Source organism: Lissotriton helveticus, chromosome 10 (genome assembly GCF_964261635.1).
Source record: "Lissotriton helveticus chromosome 10, aLisHel1.1, whole genome shotgun sequence".
NCBI lineage: Eukaryota > Metazoa > Chordata > Amphibia > Caudata > Salamandridae > Lissotriton > Lissotriton helveticus.
Genome location: NC_136071.1, coordinates 355,990,621 through 356,015,525, shown reverse-complemented (window position 1 = coordinate 356,015,525; position 24,905 = coordinate 355,990,621). Strand labels below are relative to the sequence as shown.

General features: G+C 45.6%; 1 protein-coding gene across 8 annotated transcripts in view; it reads left to right on the top strand.

Moving 5' to 3' along the window:
* LOC144783823 (uncharacterized) overlaps positions 1–24,905 on the top strand; it is a 982,913-nt gene that overhangs the window by 112,011 nt on the left and 845,997 nt on the right. For all 8 annotated transcript variants that reach the window (XR_013601608.1, XR_013601607.1, XM_078662569.1 and 5 more), the window contains exon 3: positions 17,611–17,730. Coding sequence is in view for 6 of the 8 variants with exons in the window: in XM_078662569.1 (XP_078518695.1) it covers positions 17,611–17,730 (120 nt within the window). In the remaining 2 variants the exon portion in view is untranslated. The remainder of the gene's footprint in view (positions 1–17,610; positions 17,731–24,905) is intronic.

Sequence of the window (24,905 nt, the reverse complement as noted above, 5' to 3'; positions counted from 1 at the left end):
GAAGCTGGGCTCACCCCAGGCAGACGTTGTAGGAGAGTAGGGTCTGCTTCCTATGGTTACCCCACTTTTTGCTGTGTTTCACTGGTTTTTCGACTTTAGTTTGGCTGTGGCCCTGCTAATCAGGACCACAGCCTAGCTGTTCTCTCTCTAAATTGATACCATGTACTTTAGGTACATACCAGATTGGTTACTGGGTTACCCTTGTGAGTCCCTGTATATGGTACCTTAGGTACCTAGGTCATAGGTCCCCCAGAGGCCTACCAGGGGCTGAAGCATGTATTATGCCACCCTGGGAAGCCTCCCAAAATGGCACCACAGGTCTGCACTTACAGCCTGGGTAAGGTGGTGTAAGCACTCATTACGTAGATATTGTATACCTATATCTACCTTTATATATAGACACATATTAACCTATAAGTCACTCCTATGGCAGGCCTTGACAATCCTGAAGGCAGAGTGCTTGGTTTTGTGTGAGAGGGTGCCCTAGCACTAGATGAGCTGAGCCCCTCTGCAGCTTTCGGAAATATCTCCTTATAGCTGTTCTATCATAATGCCATACCCTATACTCTTAAGTGAATTATAATCCTCGCGGTTAATACTAACTTTGGTTTGGCTTTATTAAAACATGTCGTGTTTGGTGTCAAACAATTTGGAATACTACCCCCCCTCCCTCGGCGGGGGTGAAATTCCACCCTTCTAGAGGGAAAAGACATGTACTCACTGTTAAACCCGGTTAAAGTTAAACAGAGCCCCAGCATCACAAAATGGATGCTGCTGCCACGGACGCAAGTCTGCCCTCCTGCTGCTGGACGAAACTCCGGCAGGGAAGGCCTGGACAATAGATTTCTAGTCCAGGGAGGTGCTGACACCTCCCCAGACCGGCTTTAGTGTATTGGGGCAGGGTGGGTTGCATTCAGTGAATGCTTTTCAGACACTGCCTGGGGCACACAAGGTGATCCATGCATTTCCCAGTTCAAACCGGTTGCTTTGGCACTCTGCCCCAGCTCTGGTGCGAAACTGGACACAGGGGAAGGGGTGTAACCACCCCTCCCCAGGTCCCCCCATAGGTGGGACCCCAGAGTTAGCTCAACCCCTAAACTTGGTATAAGTATAGGAACCCAGTCCCTAGGACTTTAGATTACCCTGGACGAAACTCTGAAGAAGAAATCCTGGACCTTCGACATTTCATTTCGACTGAAAGACTGAAGAATCTCCCTTGTGGTCAAGGAGTGACCTCCCTCTTGAAACAAGCACCAAAGAAGCATCTTTGCTGGTCTGCATTTTCGAGGCTCCCGCCGGATCCCGAAGAATCTGTGACACTGGACACAGACTTCCAGACATCTCTGAAGATGACACGAGTTCCCAGCAGAGCTGAGACCTGTAGCTAACACGAGAGACGTGGGACCGGAACTCCGGGACATCCTGCATTTTTGCAACTGCACCTACTTCCCGAGGTTTCCACAAGTTGTGCATTGGGGTATTTGAAGCCCCTGCCCTGAGCACCTTTTACACCGAAGCACAGAGGCCAGCACTCCACGAGTGACCAGTTAGTCCCCTTTCTTCACCGCAGCTCGAGGCTCCTTCACGGTTCCTCTTCCGTTGGCTAGTGAGCCCCCACAAAGGTCAATCCTTTGTTTCTTGAGCTTTCCTGGTTGCTCCAGACGTGCTCTGACTCCCCTCCAATGGAGGAGTCCCTCAGACCTTGCTGGTCTGAACCGAAGCCAATCTTGTCATCTTGCGTGGGTTGCTGTTGCCAAGGCTTGTTGGGTCCAATCTGGATTCCGACGCTGCAGCACTCGACATCCTTCAAGGGACAGCTCGAATCCAGCTCCTGGTTGTCGTCGACGCCTCCTGGTCCTCGTAGCTGAAGAGTCAAGCTTCACCTCTTTCACCTGAAAACACCCGACATCGGCTGGCATCTTCCTGTCGCCATCATGGTCACTGGCTAGTGACCCAGACTCTGTCCCCTCTGCTTTCAGGTTTTTCACATCTCCTATCCACCCTTGGATCCACACGGACACTTTTCCTCCGGTCGCCTGCAGCATTTTTTAGGCAGCTCTCCATTGGAATCGACGGCGAAACCTGACACCGAAAAACACTTATGCACCCGGCTTCCCTGGGTGAGGTAACACAAGTATTCCGGTGCTTCTGCGGGTCTTGACTCTCGAAGTGTCCTAGTCTAAAAGGGTTCCATCGTAGTTCACCTCTAAGTGCCCTTAATCTTTAAAATTGTAACTTGTTCGTTTTCTATAGAAAGTCAATGGTGATTCGCTGCTGTGTTTAGACACTGCACATGTCCCCCGTGGGTCTCCTGCGTCCCTACCCTGGGTGGTTCCTGGTTGCCCCAGCGGTTCTACAGGCCCTAGGCCGACTTTCTAACCCTCATGTGGTTCTTATACCACTATTTTAGTAGATGGTTTGTGAGGCCCCGGGGGCATCGCGTATACTGTGCAACTTATCGTATGCTAATTAAGTTCCTTGTATTGTACTTTTACCTCTGACCTCATATAGAGTCCAGAGGGGTTGTTTTTAGAATAAATACTTATATATTTGATATACCTTGTGTGGTGTGCTTTCATTTGATCATTCAAGAGATTATAGACTGGTAAAACAACATGCTTAACTCGCCTCTAAGTCTTAGCCTGAAGGCTGCTCTCCACAGCTACCACTAGGATAGCTTTCTATAAGGTTGACTTTAAACCTACCATCAAAAAGGGTAGTTTGAACTGGTGCAAGGTGTCCACTAGAATAGTGGACATCATATGGCAGGCCAACTTCTCACAGACGTCAACCACCTTCAGACTGCGGCTACCATCCTGTCATCCTTTTGGTTCACTATCAAATTGCCAAAGCCACACCTGATTCCTTTTCAGACACTTCCTTTCATCTGAGCCATTCTGGACACAGTTTAGTTTCTTGCATTTCCCTGGGGAAAGAGAGTCCAGGACATTCAGGCTATGATCCCATCTATCAGCCTCAGTACTGCATTCCAGTTAGGTAGGATCTGAGGTTGCTGGGACTGATGGTCTCCTGCATCCTACTGTTCAAACATACTAGGTGGCATATGCAGGCACTGCAGTGAGATCTGAAGCCCCCGTGTGCCCAAAATCAAGGGATCTCTCTGACTACGTTCAGAATTTGGAGGAGACTGCAGAAGATCTGCAGTGGTCGTTGCTGGACCACGTTTGGGCCAGAAGACCGAACCCTCTCTCTTCCGCACCCAGAACTGACAGTGGTTATTGTTAATGTTAACTGGATTTATAGAGTGCAATGTTAACCTGAGGTGTCCTGGCGCTAGCTCCCTGATCTGGACTTAGTGGGTGCCTATTGCTGTTATCTAATTGCAGAAGATCCAGGTTTTTAAGGCCTTTCTGAAGGCCAGGAAGTTTGGGGCAGTACGGATCTCTAAAGGAAGCTCATTTCAGGCCACAGTAGTGCCTGTGAAGAAACTTCTGCCGCCCCAGTTCATTTTTTAGGTCGAGTCTATGGCAGCGCGCATGTGTTGCATAGGAAATCGTCCTCTAGGAATCGCTTCAGCTTTCTTCAAAGCGCGTGCATGTTGATTTCACACACTATTGGCTTTTGCATCTGGCTTCAGTGCGCAATTGGCCAAAGGCGTGTGGATGTCCCAGCTTCTTTTCAAAGGTTTACTCCCAGAGCGTTTTGCACTCGGGAGCCAGAAGTGGCACGCAGGAACCATCTGTTTTTAATCATCATGGGCGTGCTTGGTTCACCTGCAGTCTTTCTCTCCCCCTTTTGCAGGCTATGGCCGCAATAAAACATAGCCTCTGGGTCCTGGAGTTAGATTTTTACAAATGTGTATTACTTCTTACTTGCTAACTCGCTAACAGAGCAGAGGCTGTGTATATGTAACATGGTGGTGGACTGCATTGTATTAGTGCGGTTGTGGTTGTAATCAAACGCGCATTACTTTTCTCATCGAAACTTAGCCTTTTGGCCCCGTAGTCACAATCTTTTAAACAAGGTGGTTACGCCTAACTTTTACACGCTGTATTCCCCCACACACATAGTGCTGCTGCACCCTCTCCCTCTGCTCCTCTCTGTTTGCATTTATTTTAGCGCAATCAAGGATCACTATGCAAAACTGTTGGAATTAGCTTTAAACTGGGATGTAATTTTATTGTCTACAGGAGGCTTACATAAAGCGGTTGTGTGCCATTTACTCGTAACCCGACATCTTCCAATATTACTTTCTAATTGTTGTTTGCAAAAAATCTTTCCGGTTCTCCTTTCTTCTTTTTTGTTCTCATTCCCGCAACCCTTTTAGATTCAACTGCTTTTAATCCAACAGAAAGCTTTGCCAAGACAAACCCGGCAGGTGAAAAAAGTAATCTTGTTTCTGGGGATTTCCGTGGGCGTCATCGCTTTGACTGAGGTGACAATCAAGCAGTTGGTCTAAGGTTCTCTACATCAGGGGGCGGCTCGCCAAGCAGCTGTAGTTCAGTTTATGCCACTGCTCACCCTACAAGGAATGCCCTTCCACCCTACACATTTCTGTTTCCTCATGTCTCCAGTTTTACTAATGCTTTCTTCTATTCCTCTATGTTTCTGTCTCTGATCTTTTTAAATACACTTCCATTGTGCCATTGTTTTTTGCGTTCTTAACTCCTTCAGTTCATCACTTCTTCAAACGTCACTACGGAGTCTTCCTTCACCCATCTCTGCTCTCATGTTGAGATCTCCAGAAGCAGGCATGCTCCTCATAGGAAAGGTGCCGCCTCTTGTAATGTGGTTGTTACATTTTAGAAATGTTAATGTTTCCCTTTTAATCATCGTCGGTGGTCTGCGTGAAAATCTTAGAACTCTCACTTTAACATGACGGTCACGCATAGAGCTGGGAGCTCTGGGGACTCAAGGTGCACTTCACAGAAAGCTCCATTGGACTACATTTTAACAGTCTCAGCACAGGGGCCAGTGACTGAATGAATGGGCACAGAGCGCAAAGTCATTAGCTATAGCTAAACACCTATAAGCTCCCAAAGGCGAGATCTATTGGCTATGCCAATGCTTGTTTAAACCTGGTTTCTAACCAGGATTTAGAATTGGCAGGTCTAAGTGTCCTATTGGGAATATACCACCTAAACATATGAGTGAAGTGGGAAGGTCTTAGGTTGTGTAGTGCTTTGTAGGCGATGCACAGTGCTTTAAATGTTATCCTGCTTTTCACTGGCAACCAGTGTAACTTTTGGGTAACAGTTCATACAGATGAAAATTTGGGTATACGCGAGAGAACTGGATGTTGTTGCTGTAAATTCAGGTATAGACTGTTGCAGTAGTCTACCCTGGCAATAACTAAGGCAGAGTTTATCATATTTGGGGAATTTGGAGGAATAAAAGCTAAGATCCTTTTAATATTTCTGAGAATAAAGAAAGTGGATGATTTTAACACATTACCCTGACTAGAAAAGGAGAGCTTGTTATCTATAATTACTCCCAGTTTTTGTAGCTTTATCAATCTGCTTAGGTAAGCAGCCCAACTCTTCCAGCCACCAAATCGGGTACCAAAAAAAGGGATAATTTCCGATGAGTACCACCTCCATTTTATTGGAGTTCAGTTTTAAACAATTACTTCTCATGCACGTGCTGACTGCTATCATACAGTTATGAAATGTTTTCCAATGGTACTTGGCTGATTAGTAACCGCCACTAGAGTCTTGAGTATCATCACCGTATGTTGTTAGGGCAAAGCTGAATGATTTAATTATCGGTGACAGGGCTGCTTAATAGACATTAAAAAGTATGGGACTAATGGAGGACCCCTGAGAAACTCCATACCGAAGAAAAAAAGGTTGCAACTTAAAAGGGTCTAAGGCTAAAAATTGCAACTTATTTTCATAAATGGATCTCAAAAGGTTGAGAGCTGGTCCCTGCCCCCTATGGCCGCTAACCCGATCCTCCAAGACGGTATGGTGGACGACATCGAAGGCTGTCGACAGGTCTAACAGAATAAGGGTGGTCTTGCCTCCATTATCAAGTGCTTCTCTGATTTCCTCCACAGTCTTAATCAAAGCTGATTCTGTGCCATGGCCACCTCTAAAGCTGTGTTGCTTATCATCCAGCCAACTATGCTCAGTGATATACTCTGAGATTTGAATGTTCATGGCCCTTTCTAAAAGTTTTGTGGTCAATGGAAGCCGAGAAATTGGCCGAAAATTATTTGTAATGTTGGGGTCGAGATTGGGTTTCTTTAGGATAGGTAAAATTAAGGCGACTTTCTACAACTTGGGAAAGCTGCCAGAACAGAGGACTGAATTTAAAATGTTGGTCAGGTTATCTGCAACGACGTCCTGTGCCAATTTTAAGACGGTCACTGGGCATGGGTCCGAAGGTGACCCTGATTTAGCCTTGGCAATAAGGTCCACCAGTTGTCTAACATCAAAGTTGGCAAATTTAGAGAAACAAGGCCCTTCTTGTTCAGTCAGAGGTTTCCGGTCCGCTTGAGTGGCAGCCCCCCTTCTGCAAGGTCCTGGGTTGATAAACTTCATTAAAATATTTTACACTTTGCCCAGGAAATGTTTAGTAATTTTATCGCACAGTTGCTGTGTGCATACAGAATCTGGTGTGCATGGAGATGTAAGGGACAAGACTGTATTAAACAGTTCTTTAGACACATTTTTGGCACTGTCAATTTTCTGAGTGAAATATTTTGTCTTTTCATTGACTACCAGGGCTTTGTATTTATTAAGACAAGATTTATTCTTCCTTCTCCCTGGTATCGTAAGACCGAGAGATAGGGGGTTATTTGAAAAGATCCGGTTGAGCTTGTGGCCCACAGAATGTGTAGGACCTTTCACTAATTGGGGTAGGCCTATGCTATTCATGATGTCTATATGACGTGCCAACTCTGTGTCTGACTTTGCTTCTAAAACGGAAGTTGAGATCGCCTAGCATAGTCATGGACGAGGCTAAACCGTCTTCCAGCAGACTACTGACCTTATCAATAAAATATGCTCTAGGGCCCGGCGCTCAATATAATAGGATCCCTTTACTGATGACTGATGCATCGCTTCTGGGTTGAGGCCGCCATCTGGGATAGGTTGAAATCAGTGGCCTCTGGTGAAGAGCCTGGCTCCACATCAGCCTTCGGGAGCTGAGGGTCATTCACTTGGCGTTGAAGGACTCCTTTCCGTCCCATCAAGGTGGTACGTGTGCTCAAGGACAACACCATCGCCATGTGGTACTGTTACAACCAGGGCGGGTGGGGTCACAGACCTTGTACCAGGAGGCCTTGTGCCACTGAAAATGCCTGGACCGCTAAAGACTTTTCCTGGTGGTGATCCACCTTGCAGGATCATTGAATGCTAGGGTGAACAAACTCAGCCGTCAGCACCTAGTGGATCACGAAAGGCAGTTTCACCCGAAGGTGGTGCAAGTTCTCTTCTGCAAATGTGGAGAACCTTGCCTTGATCTAATAGCCACCGCAGAGAAGTTGCAGTGTCAGCACTTCTGCAGTGTCAGCACTTCTGCAGATTGGAGTTTCCAAGGCATCTCTTGCTCTGAGACACATTCCTCCTGGAGCTCAGGACTCATGTATTCTTTTCTGCAGATACTGCTCCTGCCCTGAGTTCCCAAGAAGATCAGGGCAGACCGGGCCCAAGTAATTCTATTGGCTCCAGATTGGGCACAGAGAGTATTGTATCCAGAACTCCTGGGCTTGAGTCTTCCAATCATACTGCCCTTACAGGAGGATCTGCTGGTGCAGCAGGGCAGGGTTCTATACTGTGACCTTTACAATCTCCACCTTCATGCATAGAGTTTAAGCAGTGATAGCTCAATACTTTTGACCTTCTTCTGGAGGTGGTTGATGTTATCTGAACAGCTAGGCGCGCCTCAACAAAAACTGTATACACCTGTTGTTGAGACGAATCTGTGGTTTGGTTGTGTACACGCCTGATTGAGCCCCTCTACGCCAAATTATCTGTTGTTCTCCCATGTTTTCGGTCTCTTGCCTGCCAAGGCTTTGGACTTGGTTAAGGATTATCTTTTGGTCCCTTCGGCCGTCGTAAGGTTGTCATATCAGCCCTTGTTTTTCAATTAACTGGCTGTGATGCAATTTATTTGAAACGACTGCAACACATGTTCCCCCTTTGTAATTCTCCAAACTGACCTTAGTCTGGTCCTGATTTACCTGATGTGCACTCTGTTTGAGCCACTTCACAGCTGTCCTTTACAGCTCCTTACTATTTAGACTGTGTATCTCGTTGCCATCACTTCGACACAGCATGTGAGTGAGTTTGAGGCTCCTCAGTCTCCTGAAAAGCCTCCAGTAGCTCCGCCTAGGTATCTCACTCTATCATCTGTCCTAGCCAAGCAAATGTGTGTCCCTTCAGCCAGCGCCCATTTAAGTGTATCCCTGCTCCATAGTGTCACCGACTGGACCCTATGGCTCTGCCACCCAATTGCCACTCAACACTTGGCTACTACCAGTGCAAACTGCAAAAACTTCCAGCGCATCGCCTCCCTCCGACGCTTCTTAATTATACCCAGGTGACATTGTTTGGGCGTCTCTTCCACTGCAAAACAATCCCTCTCTCCAATTTCTCCCTCACAGTCGCCCAAAATGCACTCCTCATCGGGAACATCCATGCCATATGAAGAAAGGAGGTGCCTGTCGCCCCACATCTTGGGCAGTTTGCTGACCTGCCCGCATACATTTTACTCAGTTTGATTGGCATAAAAAAAGTGTGGTGTAAGTGTACCAGCTTAAACCTGGAATTACAAGACATCTGTTGAGTAAGCGCACATGCTTCCTTTCATTCCTTCTCCATCATGTGGCCCTCTTGATTATCCTACCTTGCCTGCCTGACAGGAAAGCTCTCCTGAATTCTGTCCCCTTTGAGTGTCCCATAAAAAATAGACACAGAGCGCCTAGCATCACCAGTCACTACAACAGTTTCAATGTATCTGACTGTCAGGGAACCTTTGGAAACCCCGTCCAAATCTTCCGGATTGTACTGGCAATTTCAGTATACTGGAGGAACTAGTCAATCCCCACAGATAACTCTGTACAAGTTTCTCAAAAGTAATGAACCACTCATCTGGATACAGATCCCTCTCGCAAACCCCTGCTCTACAGCAAGCCACCGACATAGCATCGCTGATATGTTTGAATGGTACCAATACCCAACTCTCTTGCAAATGGAAGCCTTTTCAGGAGCCTGCTAATTATTCTCTCCCATATTTCTGCTGTATGCCACACCAGGTAGGGGAAGTGGCCCGGCATACTTAAACCCCATCATCAGCAACTCCAACCAAGGCGTGGTCTGCAGGTTCCCTTAGGACAACCTCTTCTCCCAGTTATCCTCCACTATGACCCATTGCGGTGCATGCTGTAACTTAGTCACATAATAACACAGCTCAAGGTCAAGAAGATCCATGCGTCCCTCTTCATGATCTAGCATAAGATTCGCCAGTGCCTCTCCTTCTTTTCCCTACCAACACTAGGGAGACCAACTAGCTATGTAATGATTTGAACAAGCTGCATGCGATCGTGTGCAGCAAGTTTTGCACAATATTGTATTGTAATTGCATTTATATAGCGCTTACTACCCCTGGCGAGGCGTCAAAGCGCTTTTTCGGCGAGTAGCACGCTACTCCGGGACCCATAGAGGATTAGTATGGAATTAGTATAGTGAAACATTCAAGTACATTTAAAGTGGTGGATATGTTAGTCAGTTATTTGGATTTGGAATGATAGCAGAAGGATAGAGAAGGACAAAGGTTTGTATTTATATAGCGCTTGTTGACACACGCTATTCAGGAAGCCTACAAAGGATTAGTGGTGAATTAATATGGTGAAATATGAAGTAATTTCAGTGGTGGGTATTAGTCAGTTACTTGGAGTGAGAAGGATAGCGGAGGGATAAAAGGGGAAGAAAGATTTGCATTCATATAGCAGTTGTGACCTCTGATGGGTGTTGAATCGCTTTTCTGGCGAGTAGCACGCCACTCCGGAACCCATAAAGTATTACTGTTGAAAAGTAGTATAGTAAAAAAAAAAATGAAGTAAATTGAGTAGTGGATATGTTATTCAGTATATTAGTATAGTTTAATATGGAATTTGAGAAGTGAAAAGTTAGCCTGTTAATATCGATTGAAAAGGATAGTGGAGGGATAAAAGAGTGATTGATTATTATTTTGTTTTTTTTAGGTCTTAGCAATAGGAGGAGGCTTTGGATGAGTAAAAAGGAGTTTTGGAGGAGAGGACTCAGAGTAAAGAGTTTAGAAAGGTTTGTTTTAGGGGATCGGTATAGTAAAAGAGGTGTCCTTTGATGCAAGGAGAGGTAGAGTAGGAGAGAGTCTAGAAAGGGTTATTTTGGCAATCATAGTAGTGGTTTGGGATAAATGAGAGCGTGAATGTAGAGGATATATTGATAGATGTATAGGATGAGAGATAGGGTAGAGCATTGGAAGGAGTAGTAGAAGAAGTTTGAGATGAGTCAGAAGGTTGGGCTAGAAGATATATTGAGTGAAGTATAGGCTGAGAAATAGGGTTGTGCATTGGAAATGCTAAATTAGAAGAAAGTAATAAATATATAGATCCATAATTACATTGAAAGTATATAGATACATAAAGGAGGTAAGTATATGTAGATTAAAGATATTGATAGAGGCACAGGATGAGAAATAGGGTAGTGCATTGGATATGCTTTTTCAGGAGAAAAGTAACAGACACACAGATCCAAGTACATGGAAGGTACATAGATGCACAATGGAAGTATGTACATGTAGACCAAAGATGATTTTTATTTATTTATTATTATTATTATTTTTTCTCTCAACAACTAATTATTTTACATGTTTATACAAAGTAATACACAAAGATAGGTACATATCTATATTGGAAAAAAATGTTTGTATACAGAGGGATATGCTGTAAATTTCTGTTTGCGTATGGTGCTTATGTGGGGAAGAGCCAAATCTTGAGTAGTTTTCTGAAGATAAGGTGGTTGTCGGTGGACCTTATGTTGGGGGGTAAAGAGTTCCATAGTTTGGCTGCTTGAACAGAGAAGGGTGTGCCACCCATGGTTCTTTTCTTGTATGGTGGGATTTTGAGGTGAGGTGCTCCTTTAGAGCGGAGGTTTCTTTGTTGAATGTGTTTGGTGATTTTATTCCTGATGAAGAGCGGTCCCATTCCATTTATTGCTTTGTGGGTGATACAAAGCAGCTTGAACGTGGATCTTCTGGCAACCGGTAACAAACGCAGGTTTTTCTATGCAGGGGAGATGTGGTCTCGCGGTTTGATATGCAAGAGTAGTCTGGCAGCCGAGTTCTGAATCCGTTGTAGTCTTTTCATGGTCGTTAAAGGTGATCCGTGGTAAAGGCTATTGGCGTAATCGAGTTTGGACAGAACAAGGGAGATGGTAGCTCGGACCTTGTGTTGAAATCCCAAATGAGGGAAAATTCTTCGCAGCGTTTTTATAGTAGCAAAACTTGATCTTGATAGTTTATCCACTTGGGCATTCAACGACAGCTTGGAGTCCATGGTCATTCCGAGGTTTCTTACTTCCTTCGATACTTTAGGCAGTGATCCCAGTTCATCAGGCCATGCGGCAAGCGGGTTGTAATGTTTCCAATCGCCACACGTGATTATTTCAGTTTTTGAAGCATTCCATTTGAGATGGTTCCAGGTCATCCACTGACCCACGGCTCTGAGACAGCTGAAAATTGGTGATTTTCCAATGTCTTTGGGGCATTCTAGTTGAAGGAGTATTTGCGTGTCATCTGCATAGTTATAGCACGTGAGGTGAAATTTATTGATCAGTACTGGTAATGACTTCATGTAGATGTTGAAAAGCATGGGCGAGATGATAGAACCTTGAGGGACCCCTGCTTTTGTGGAGTATGGTTTGGACGAGAAAGGTGGGGTATGGATGACTTTAGTTCTGTTACGAAGGTAGGACGCTATCCAGTCTAAAGCAGTTCCCTCTATGCCGGCTTCATAGAGTCTTTGTTTCAGAGTGTCATGGTCAACCATGTCAAAGGCAGCTGAGAGGTCCAAGAGGAGTAGCGCAACAACCCCGTTGCGGTCAACTGTATTCTTTAGGTCATCCCAGATGGAAAGGAGGGCAGATTCGGTGCCTCTTCCCGGACGGAATCCTGTTTGGAAGTCTGAAAGTATGTCATTCTCTTCAATGAATTGTGACATCTGGGCGAACGCTGCTCTTTCTACCAGTTTGCCCAGGAACGGTCCATTTGTAATGGGTCTGTAGTTGTCAGGGTTCAGCGAGTCCAAGTTTGTTTTCTTCAGTAAAGGGCGTATGTATGACTTTTTGAGTTCTTCTGGAAATATTCCAGTAGTTAAGGAATCGTTGATGATTCTTCTTACTGGAGTGGCAGCAGAGGTTGTTAAAAGAATTGTCTTGAAAGTATGTGGCGGACTGGGGTCAGAAGGGCTGCCGGCAGGCCTGCTTGCTTTGACCAGGTCCATCAATTCATCATGTGAGATGTGTTGGAAGGAACGGAGAGGCTTGATTAGAGCATTCTTGGATTGTTGTTTTGTACAAGGGTTAGTGCTGGTGCTTTGTTTCTGTTTCAAGTACGATTCCAATGTGTCTGCTTTGTCCGTGTAATGATTTGCCAGTTTGTCTGTGAAATCTTGAGTAACAGGATGAGTTCCTTCTAGGCAATTTGGTTTGCGAAATTCATTGAGTATTTTATAGAATTCTTTATTTGCACATTTAGCGTTTTGAATTCTGTCTGAATAGTACCTTTTCTTAGCTTTTTTGATAGCCGACTTGTATAATCTGTTAATTTTCTGTAGGTGAAGTTTGTCTTGCTTGGCGTTTGTTTTGAGCCAGGTACGTTGCAGATTTCTAATTTGTTGTTTTATGTCTTTTATTTCTATGTTTCACCAAGGTGCTTTTTTCCTTTTGTTCTGTTGTGTGGTTTTGAGTTGTATCAGGATGTCAAAAGCTTCCTGTAGCCACTCATATAGATTTTGAACAGAATTTATGCTTTCCAGATTTGTACTGGATGTTAGTTGTGTTTCCAAGTGTTACAAATTGAGTTTGTTCCACGGCCGATAGGTGGATGGATGTAAGGTAGTTTTAGGTGAGTCGCTTAGCGTTGTTTTATGTTGGAAGGCAAGCAAGTGGTTGTCTGGCCATGTGACTGGAGTTATAGTTTGAAAGGTAACTAGTTCAGTATTAGCAAAAATGACATCTAGGATATGTCCAGCGATGTGTGTCAGATTGTGGACAATCTGATGCAGGTTCAATGCGTCTAGGCCGGTGATTATAGTTTTTGGATGGGTCATATTGGGTTTATCAAACCAAATGTTAAGGTTACCCAGAACGCATAGGTTGGAGTGTATTGTTATCAGGTTTGAAACTGTGTCTAGAAGTGCGTCTGGGAATGTTGCCTTGCTAGGTGGAGGTCTGTAAAGGTGCAGGAAGTTACAGGAGGAATACGGTGTAGGATTGCATCTTGTTAGAAGAGCCTCACTCTCATTGATGTTGTCAATTTTAGTGATATGTATTGTTTGCCTGAATACAACAGCTAGACCACCTCCTTTTTTGGCTATACGATTTTGGGTGATTATTTAATAGCCTAGAGGAATGGCTTCATGCAGGACTGGAGCCATATCTTCTCCCAACCATGATTCGGTTATGAATAGCATGTCTGGTTTTGCATCGGTGAGAAGGTCGTAGATGTGATGCTTGTTTTTAGAGAGGGGTCGAGCATTTATTAGTAGGCAGTTTAGTGAGTGGCCTTTGGTGATAGTGGGACTTTGTTTGGTAGAAGAGTGATCAGTATTGTGTGGGTTTGTAGCAGGTGTGTTTTTAGTGCTGGTATTAGCTGTATTAGGATAGCAATCGTGTAGCTGTTCTGTATCGTGTTACTCATCCAGCATGCTAAGAAGGCATTTTGATGGGTCTGCATGTGTATGTGTTGGAGATGGTGTTTGAGAGTGAGTTGGAGTGCTGTGTTGATTTTGTGGTGTAACATTGTTGTGATGTAGACATGGGGAAGCAAAGTTGTGACGTGTGGCATGTTGCTTATATTTTTTGTGTGTGTTTAAGGCGGAAGGTGTATGAGTCAGGGGAGGTGGTGCAGCATGTGGGTCATGTATTAATGTTCTAAATTGTCCAATGGATGAGTGGCGGTTAGAAGAGAGGTGCTGTATTGCTGTATCTGTGTTAGGTGTGGTGGAAAAGGGAAAGCTTGGTATTGGAGTTTGTTCCTTTGTGTGGTTTGAAAGGTGGGTATATGTTTGTATTTTGTGATGGTAAGTATTATGATGTGTTGCGCTTTGAAGATCTTGTTGTGCTGGTGTGTGTGATATGTTTTGCTTTTGAGGAGTAGTGAAAATGGGTGCTGATGTATATGTTTCGTGCAATGGATTTGGTTGTGTAGTATTGTTTGTGAGTGGAGGATGGGATGTAGAGGGGTGGTGATGTGTTTATGAGTAGAGTGTATGTTGTGTGTAGGAGGGAATGAAGTAGAGGTGAGAGTGTTTATCTTAGACTGGTTTGTTGCAAGAGTTACAAAGTGTGGTGGTGTGCAGTGTGTGTGTGTTGGGCGTTAGTGTTATTATGGTAGAAGGGAGAGGAGGGTGTTTGTTGGACAACTGAGTGTTATTATGGTAGAAGGGAGAGGAGGGTGTTTGTTGGACAACTGATGGAAGGATGATTATATGTTTGTTAGTGATAAAAGGTGGTCTGTTATGTGTAATTACAACAGGGAGAGTGTGTCTGAATGGGATGTAGTTATGTATGGTGTTGATTGTCGTTGTGTTAGTGATGAGTGTATTGGTTAGTGGTATAGGATAGAGTTGTGTACTGTTTGTAGGTGATGGTGGATATGTGTGTTAGTTGGGATAGTAGGGTGTGTAGATGTGGTTTGGTTGGGTTTGTAGTGCAGGCTGGTACATTAATCTGTGCATAGTGTTGTGCGTGGTGTACATTTGGTGTGAGTGTGTTGCTCTGTTTGTGGATGTGGATGGTGTGGGCTGGGTATTGCTAAATGAGAAAAAGGGCAGCATTTCTTGCCCTAGTCCCGACCAGTCTCGACCAGTCTCGAACAGGCTCAAACAGGAAACTGCCCTTGTCCACTCTGCCCTTAACAGGCTCAAACAGGAAACTGCCCTTGTCCTCTCCGCCCTTAACAGGCTCAAACAGGAAACTGCCCTTGTCCTCTCTGCCCTTAACAGGCTCAAACAGGAAACTGCCCTTGTCCTCTCTGCCCTTCGCCTCGACGCCCGGGCTGAGACGCCCTAAGCCTGGCCTTTTTTATAGCCCTAGTAATCAGGTGACCCCTTCAGCCAATGGGAACCCTAGCCCTAACACTATCCAATCACAACACTAGCCCTAAAATCTAGAACCAATAGGAGACCAGGACCTTACAGCCAATCTTAGCCCTAGTCCAAGCACCCAATCAGTTCAAAAACCCTGATCTCTACGTCCAATAAAGGCCCTAGCCCTACCGGTAGTCCCACCCAAGTCCATGCAACCAATGGCACAGGTAGCCCTAGTCCCTTCTTCCAATAGAAAGCCTAACCCTACTTTAAGTGCCACACCTAGTCCAGCAACCAATCACACCAGAAGCCCTAATCGCTACTTCCAATTAAAGGTCTAACCCTAGCCCTAGTCCCACCCTACTCCCAACAACCAATAACATAGGAAGCCCTAGTCCCTACTTCCAATAGAAATCCTAACCCTAGTCCCAACCCTACAATGATTGAATCACAGACCCAGAAACCAATCAGAACCCTCAAATACCCAACCAATGAGGACATTAACCCTAATCCAATAGAAACACCAGTTACAACCACCAATCAGTGTAGACATGTCCCAACCACTAGCAGACTATATAAGGTCCCAGCGACCTCATACAAGGTTTGCTGGCCAGGGAGTCGGAAGCTGCTTCTCCTGTGCAGAATCTCCTAGGAGACAGACAGGCTCGATCCACACTTTGGACTTCAGCAGGTAAGGGCCTCACTAGCTTGAAATCTAACAATACTGTTTGAACAAAACTTTACTCCCTCTGCTGGCCAAAAAACGAAGTGCACAGGCCCTAGTAAAACACAGTTTAAACAGCTCACAGAAGCACCATCTGATGTAGAGAAATCCCTGTTGCTGGGGGACCTGTCACCAAGGAATGAGAGGGACAAACTACAGAGGTTGGACTGCAAATCCCAAAATTCAACACACTAAATGGAGGCAATCATGGGTAGGGAAAACCACCGATTTAAAACACAACACAGGTGATAAAGTATGCAATTACAGGCAGGCTAAAACTACAATTTTTAAATGTAACAACCACAGGCATAGACAGTAAACACAGATCGCCAACCCCTCCACCATGTAATGATGGTGTTCATCCTCCACCCCGTATGCCAACACGATTCCCAAATGCCGAAAAGCCTCTATCTCCCTATGTACCCCCAGCGGAGGCAGCTCCAGGCCAGGCACCATGTGCAATGCCCCCCAGCGAGAGCAACAGTGTCTTACACCGATTAATCGTGAATCCAGCCACAGCTCCAAACTTGTTCAATTTGTCCACTAACAGCCTCAAGTAAAACAGCACATCCTCAGCACGTAGTGATATTAAGTGTATTCCATCCCCAACCTGTATTCCATAGTACCTCAGCCCCTCTTTGGAGTTTCAATGCCAGGAATTCCATGGCCAGTGCGGAGAACAGTGGGAACAAGGGGCAACCTTGGTGGGTGCTCATCTCCACCTCCCTGTCCGCCAACACCTGCCCACAATAACATACATGTGCCCGAGGTGCACTGTAAAGAAGCTTTACCCAACCTCAGTAACCCGGACTAAAACCCATTCACTACAGGACCCGAAGCATGTATGTCCAGTCGAGCGTATCAAACGCTTTCGCGATGTCCACACACACCAAATCGAACTCCTTGTGGCCTCCCTCGACAGCATGCAGGACATGAGCCAATCTGCGCAGATTCATAGCCGTGCTGAGGCCTGGGATGAATCTGCACTAATCCACGTGAACCAGTGTCCCCACCACCCCTCGCAGCTGCTCCACAAGGACTTTACAGAGCACCTGTGCGTTAAGCATTGTCAGGGGTTTATAGGCCGCAGGATACAATGTATCCTCAAACCAAAGGAGAAAATGGACGACGTAGGGTATAATGATAGGTGCACTCTGAGGGACAATTTTCCCAATATATTCCCTTGTTTTGCATTTCTACCAGCTACTAGGGCACCGTCCTACCCTAAACCGACTAATAAATACTCAAAGAATGAGCTGGGAGTGCTAAATTTTAGAAAGTACAATTATTTAATTGCATTTAGCACAACAAATCTATATTTGAACCAACAACCATATAGCAACAATTCTCCAAAACAAAAGTTATTCTTGGGTTCTCGATTTGTTTCAACAATTCTCCAAAACAATGTTATTCTTGGGTTCTTGATGTATTTCTTATACTGCCAACAGCCAACGCGTTTCGTCCTGGAGATAGGACGTCATCAGGGCTGTAAATGTAAGAATGAAACCTTTAGAGAGTGGGAATTGAGTTTGATTTAGGAGCATTTTATGTCTCCATGTGGATGTATGATATTGCTTGCACGTCTTGACCATCTGCCCTTTTTGTTAAAATTCAATATATTTCACAGACTGAGCCCAATGTCCATGAACAACTTGAAATGTCGACGGGATTGAAAAGATCTAGCCTTGATGTACTTGCTGCAACACCACAACATCCCAGCCCAGGTCTCCAACCACACTTGAAGCAGGTAAGGTACTTATCTGCTCTGAGCTAAATGAAAACATAAGTAACTGTTTCTGTAGAATCGGGAGATCCAGGATCACACCAGCAGCATCCTTATCACACCTTACTGAAGAAATCATTTTTGGCATTGAGTGATTTGATTTTGTGAGATCCACAGTACTCTCAAAAAGTATGTTATTCCATGGTCAGACAAAGATTTTTGTTTTTTTTATTAAGAGGTGCTAACTGGTCCATTCAAAAGCCTGTTTATTCAGCCCTGGCTTTTTAGCTAACAGCAATGTATATCTTAGTGCTTGTAGTTTCTCTCTCACTTCATGTTAAGTTCAGTGAGGTTGAACTGGATAATGCAGCTAATGATGATACTTTAATTATAGGCATCTTATAACTCCAAATTCTGTTTTGTGGAGCATGCCAGGGCAATGACTGCGTTGTGAGGAGACAGAGGGGCTCAGGGATCTAAGAGGCAGAGTAAGAGAGGTATTATATAGTTATGAGGAGAATAGAAAGAATAACATAGTTATTACCATTTTACAATATGGGCCGTAGATGACATGACCTGTGAGATGTTACGTGCAAATGTTATGTTATGTTAGGTTGTCTTGTAAAGCGCATGGCTACCCCAGCAATGGGGCGTCCCAGCGCTGTAGACCACTGGGGAACCCGTCCTGGCTTTCCCTGTGAGATGATCCCTGCTGGGTATCTCCAAGGTGAAACCAGGCATACCCGGTGTATGTGGGGGGCCGTTGTGGAGATGAGGCAAGCTAATGCCCAGAGTTGCCGAGTGTGATCCCTGGTTAGAGTAGGCACAGAAGCGAGAATTATCGTGTCCGCTGACCCTGGTCCACGACCCTGCCGCGTCGGGAATTGAACCCTGGTCCCGGGCTGTCCTCTGCTTCCGGGTCTGCCGCCTCTAACCAGTGAGCCACACCACTCCGTACGTTTCTTGTAATAGTTAGTATTTTCATGATCGTATTTGAGACGTTTTTTTTGCTGTTTCTGTACATGCCATGGTTCTCGGGGTGTCTTAAAATATATCAATAGGCAGCATGTTTGCCTCTTCAGATAGTCTGATACATAATTCCCTCAAAATGTCCACATTCAAGGTTTTCATATGTTATGGTGGAATCCCTCAGCTGAAAAATAAAGACAATTTGATTTATGGAAGTGGCTTGAGCTCTGTGTTTTATATTTTAATCATTTGTAAAATGCAAAAATAGGGAACTGATCTGCAAGTGCTAGCCCTTTTGGATGAGACTCAAAAATCCATGCTCTGTCGCAATAATTGAAAAGCAGTTTATAGATTTTGTTCTGAAGCCCATGATTCTTTTTCCGAGTATTAGTTAATTTGTAAAATATTTCACTATTAACTGAAAAAGATCTTCCTCCTGTCGTATAGTTTTAACATGTTGAAACTCCATGTGTCCTTTCACTGCAGTTCTTAGAATCCTTTTTGGAACGTAAAGCACCACCCATTTTCAAATAGACTGAGAACAATATCCATGTAGCTTTATGAATCATGATTGATCCTTCGTAAAATTTACAGTGACATTGAAAATTTTGAACCTCTGTATATTTGTCAAACAGATTAAAATCGGTCAACATGTTTTGCAGCTCAAATGGCCACTTTGTCAAGGCTTTTAAGTAACTTGATTAGTTCATCTGCATAGAAATTCAGATTATTTTGGCACAACAATCTTAAAAAGACTGACATCCCTGTTAAATTAGACCTAGAGTTAGGAGTACTGTCACCAACAACTCTCTTCTTTCAAAAGCAAGTCAAGAAGAGATCCAATAAGGTGAATAGAATCAAATAAACAATCCAATGCTGGGGCATTGCAGCTTTAAGTGGAGCCTCTACCGACTCAAACCTTACCATTCAAGCAGTTGAATCATGTTGGCTGATTTTATTCTGTTGGACTGTTTAAAACCTGTGCATATTTTGTATATGAAAATGAGTAGTTTATTATTAACAGCGCTAAAATATGTTGATTAATTATCCCCTATACGATACTTCTGATAACGTTTTTACACCCGTTGGCTATTGAGTTGATTCCTAACTAGGTGTCTGGTGTTCTGTGTTTTGTATATTTAATCAGTCCTGAGACCATTGTATTAATTTTAGTAATTATTTTCAAATATGAATGTTTTATTAAGATCTTTGTAAATTTGATCTGTGTGATTTTTAAACTGATTTTTTTTATACGAATAAATATTTGATTGGTTAATGTCAATCTACAAATACATATTTTCATATTATTAAGAACTTGGATGTTGATTGGATACATTCTTTTTATGGATAACCATATAAATACAATGGTCAAATTAATTCAAGTCAATAGAATGATTGTCTACGGTGCCTAGAAATTGTATTGTTTTTAAAGTTAAACACCACTTAATTAATCCCATTAATCTCCTAAAGCAACATAGGGGAAGGGGCAGGAGATATAAAAGAGTAACATTCTTGTATATATTTAAGAAAGACATTCCTGCCATCACTTCCCCTGCCCGGGGGAGAAGAACCATCAATTTGCTACACCAAGGATTGGATTCCCTTCCCTGGAGATTCACCATGCCACTATCCTCTATGCCACCCCTCAAGTAGTTGTACTCTCAAATTCAGACCCAAGGTGTCCACTAATGATCTTATTGAGCCCACATATGAGAATAAGAAAAGTTTCCCTGATACTCAACTCACAACTATGATGGATACCCATCTGATGCAGTGATTCCTTAGTCAGCTCTCGTTTAATATTTATCAACACCATTTTTACTGGCCAGTGATTGTGGACTCAGATTAAGAAACAATAACACCCATGACTTTCCCCATTTCATCATCCTTTTTCTGTACTGCTCTCCTCAGAATGTGGTCTCTCACCTTATATTATTTACTCCCACCATTATCATGACACTAGTGTTTCCTGTGGGTTATTTTAACTTTAGTGAGTCTGAAAGCCTCAAATACACATCTCAGCCCTCATCCTCTGCCATATCCAATAGGTCAGATAAAATCTCAGCAGAGCCTCTGCATCAACTTCCACAGAAACACCAGGTATTAAAATAGATATGCCTCTGCACAGATTGTCTAGCATTTCCTTCCTTGCCTTGGTGTTCACCAGGGCTTCATTGGCCCTTTACTCCAATAATTTTGACTCCAGAAAGTTTGTTTTCATCTCTCATCCTCCAAAACGTGTAACATTTTTTCAGTACTCTCAAATTTTTGTTCCACCATAAGCATGCTGCAAGGACAGCTCTTCATATTTCTTCTCCATGTATTTTAGCACTGTTTTAATTGTGGCTGTCTCCTTCCTCAGACTGTTATTCAAGACACTGATAGACTGCAACAGGGTCCTCTTTTTCTCCTCCCCCCTCCCCACCCCCAACTCCACCACATGGCATGTTAATTTCCTTTATTGAATACAGGAACAATTCCTCTTTGCTTGTAGTTCATGTAGCTCCTTGGGAGGATCAAAGAAATCTTCATTACCTTCCTTGGCCCAGTATCAGAGTCAAAGAAAAAACAATACTTAGCTCTGCGTTTCCAATGAGATTCTTACTCACCTAAACTTGACAAGAAATGCAGACAGTAAAGGTCTCACTGGTAGACTGCTCATATGGCAAGGCAAGCGGTTCAGCAAAAGGCCCTAATCCAGGACCAGATGTTGCTTGCATGTTGACCTCAAGAGCTAGACGAGACCTCTTCCCCTGGAAACCCGACCTTGGCGGGGTCTAAGTTATGTTGCCATGTCTTAGTTTAAGTGCTGTGCCACATACTGCTCTCAACCAAAGACTCACCGATGCCACCAGAGCTGCTCCTCACCTCTCTCTTGGGGAGTGGGCTCAGATCAGACTGCACCACCGGCTCAATATGTTAACTAGCACCTAAACCTCAGCTGGTTACCCGGGGAGGATTGCAGCATGCTCTAGGGTGCCTTGTTTGTCATGACCAAACTCCATTGTTATCAAAGCGTAGTTTAACTCAAACTGAAGCAATTGCAGAAAGGCTCCCAAGTCAGGCAGGTTGGACAGAAAAATAGAGTCCAGGCAGGAGCTTGGGAAATTATGACAATTTTAGCTCCCAGCCAACTTCGCCCCCTGTGTAACAGTTTAGTAGATGTTATTTTTAAGTTATTTAATATTTGGGCCTGTTATTGTTTATTAAGAACACCACAAGTACCACCAACATTGGCTCAATTTTATTGCTATATACGGAAAGCTACTTGCCATCAGGCCATAGTGTAATAGCATTGTAATAACTAATCTGAAAGAGACTATTAGTTATGGATTCCTCACCTTAGAATTAGCCCCAGGCGTCAGATCGGATGCGGAGAATTTTTCTTCAGCACTACCCCTGCGTGTCAGTAGGTGGCGTCGGTCAACTCCCCATTCGTCGTTGGCGTCGTGATTGCCGGAATAACGTTGTGGTCTCTACTTGGACGCCGCCCCTGCGCGCTGACCTCAGTTCTTTCTTTTTCTGTGCCAGCCAGCGCAGATCCGGAGAGAGCGGTACCCCAAGTCACTTTTTGACTTTCTTTTTGTCGACTTCTTTTCGAGTTGTCACGACTCCTGGTGCACAGGGATGTCATCTCGACAGACTGGCTTCAAGCCTTGTGGCTCCTGCCACAAGCTGATGTCGGTGACGGACCCCCATCTCGTGTGCCTGGAGCACTACCACAAGTCGTGCTACGACTGCAGGGCCATGGACCTGCAGGTCGTGGGACCGGTTGCGGAGCCATCACCACCACTCCTCGTCGAAGTGTTCGTCTTCGGGTAAGTCGAAGCACAAAAAAGGTGAAGAAGCATTGTCCCTCTTTGCGTTCTCCCCGTCCATCGGTCGACACGACGCTGGATACGGTTGGTAGTCGTCCGGCTCCGCCCGTGGAGTCTGTTGGGTCGACTCCGAGCTCCCCTCCCTTACCTGGAGCCGGGGTGACATCTGGCCAACTTTGTAGTTTTTACAAAGCCCTTCACTCTATCTTTGGCCAGCCCGACTCCCCCGGCACGCCTTCGGGTCCTGCGGACTCGGCTGGGAGCTCTAGGCCTTCGATTGCCGGTGGCTTCGGCTCCAGCGCCGCAGGTGCCGGGCGACCTTGTGACACCTCCTTCAGCGCCGAATCCATTGGCAACACCACCGCCCCCTCCGACGCCGGTTGTGTCCCTAACCGGCGTCGACCACGGCCTCCCCCTCGATGTGGACACGGAGCCAGACCAACGTCGCCCGATGTCGGGATCGGTGCCGACCAGTACTTTTGTTCCCCTGTTCTCCCCTGGTGTTCCCTATCACCCTGAGTGGCTACCAGAGGAGGGAGACGAGGACTGAGGGGGGTCTGTGGACCCTCTTGCAGACCAGTTAGAGGAACTGGACTGGAGAGAGTAGTTGGGTGAGGCCAGTGGTCTGGACACCTCACCAGACCTTGGCATGCTATCACCCCCTACTGTGGCTACGGAGGAGGGTGCATCATACGCAGTGGTGTTGCGTAGAGTGGCTGAAGCCTTAAACCTTGAGCTTCCTACTGTGGCAGTCAGGTCCAACCTCCTGACTGAGGGGCTTCAACCGGCAGCGGCCTCAACTTAGCCCCTGCTGCTGTTCAATGAGGTCCTCAAGGATCTCCTTTTGGGCACTTGGTCCAAGCGCAACACTGGGGCTCCTATAGATAGGATGATTGCGCAACGCCACCACCCGGCCCGAGTGACCCCATTTTCCTTTCCCAACACCCCACCCTTGAGAGCTTGGTGGTCCAAGCCTCGACTTCCATGGGCGCATTCCCTACCGCACTACCTGATAGGTAATCCAAGAAGCTGGACCACCTTGGGAAGAAGATGTTTTCTTCCTCCAGCTTAGGAGTGCGGTCGGAAACATGTCATGTCTCTTGGGCCGTTACTCCCACTCAGTGTGGGACACGGTCGCGCAGGTGCTGCCACAGTGACCGGAGGTGGCCCGGGCCGTGCTCTCCCGTGCAGTTGCTGAAGGGAGAGACACAGCGAAGTTCCCCATAAGATGTGGGATGGACACCGCCGACTCACTGGGTAGGACAATTTCAACGCCTGTAGCCCTACGATGCTACGCCTGTAGCCCTACGACGCTACGCCTGTAGCCCTACGACGCTACGCCTGTAGCCCTACGACACTACACCTGGCTGAGGTCCACTGGCTTTTCGGGCAAGCTACACTTTTGGACATGCCCTTTGATGGCCGTCGCTTGTTTGGCGACAAAGCAGACAACGTGCACAAGCGCTTTTAGGTCTCGAGGGCTACGGCCAGGTCCTTGTGCCTCCCTTCCACCTCTCGCCCCGTACAGTCTTCTTTTCGTCCCTTTCGTGGCTACAGAAGGGGTGCCCGCCACGTTCCACCCAGAGCAACAGCCCTGCGCAAGCTGTCCAGCCCCTGTGCGGCCGAGGCGTGGGACCCACTATCGTGGGTCTTAGGGACAGCGGGCGGGCCAGTTCACCAGTGCCTCCTCTGGCACAGCCCCCAAGCCCTCCTAGTCTGACCTTTCAGGGTCACCATTTGCCAGTTGGCGGCAGGATTCGCCGTCACCTCCCCCACTGGCTCAACATCACAGTGGAGAAGTGTGGCTCAATGGTTAGAGCGGCAGACCCTGATGCAGAGGTCTAGCCCGGGACCAGGGTTCAATTCCCCACCTCGGCGGGTCTTGGGCTCAAAATTCCACGGACCTGATAATTCTGGCCTCGGTGCCTATTCCAATCATGGAGTCCCACTCTGCAACTCTGGGCAATAGCTTGCTTAATCTCCACAACGGCCCCCACAACGCTAAGGATGCCTGGCCTCCACCTTGGGGGTGCCCAGGAGTGGACACCTCACAGGGAAAGCCAGGATGGGTTCCAAAGCGGTATTCGTACAAGCGCCTTGAGACCCTTGCGGGTGAGTAGTGCGCTATACAAGTATCAATTTACATTTACATTTATTTACATCGGACAGGTGGGTTTTGAAGATAGTCCGAAGGTGCTACACCCTCCCCTTCGAGACTACCCCTCCATCCATGCCACCTCATTTCCATTGCTAGTCGGACGATCACTTGGCCCTTCACCACCAGGAAGTTACGGCTCTCTTGACCAAGGGAGCCATCGAGCGAGTTCCTGCCCCAGAAGTAGTTTGTGGTTGTTATTCCCACTACTTTCTGGTGCTCAAGAAGGACAAGGGCCCTGACCTGTCTTGGATCTC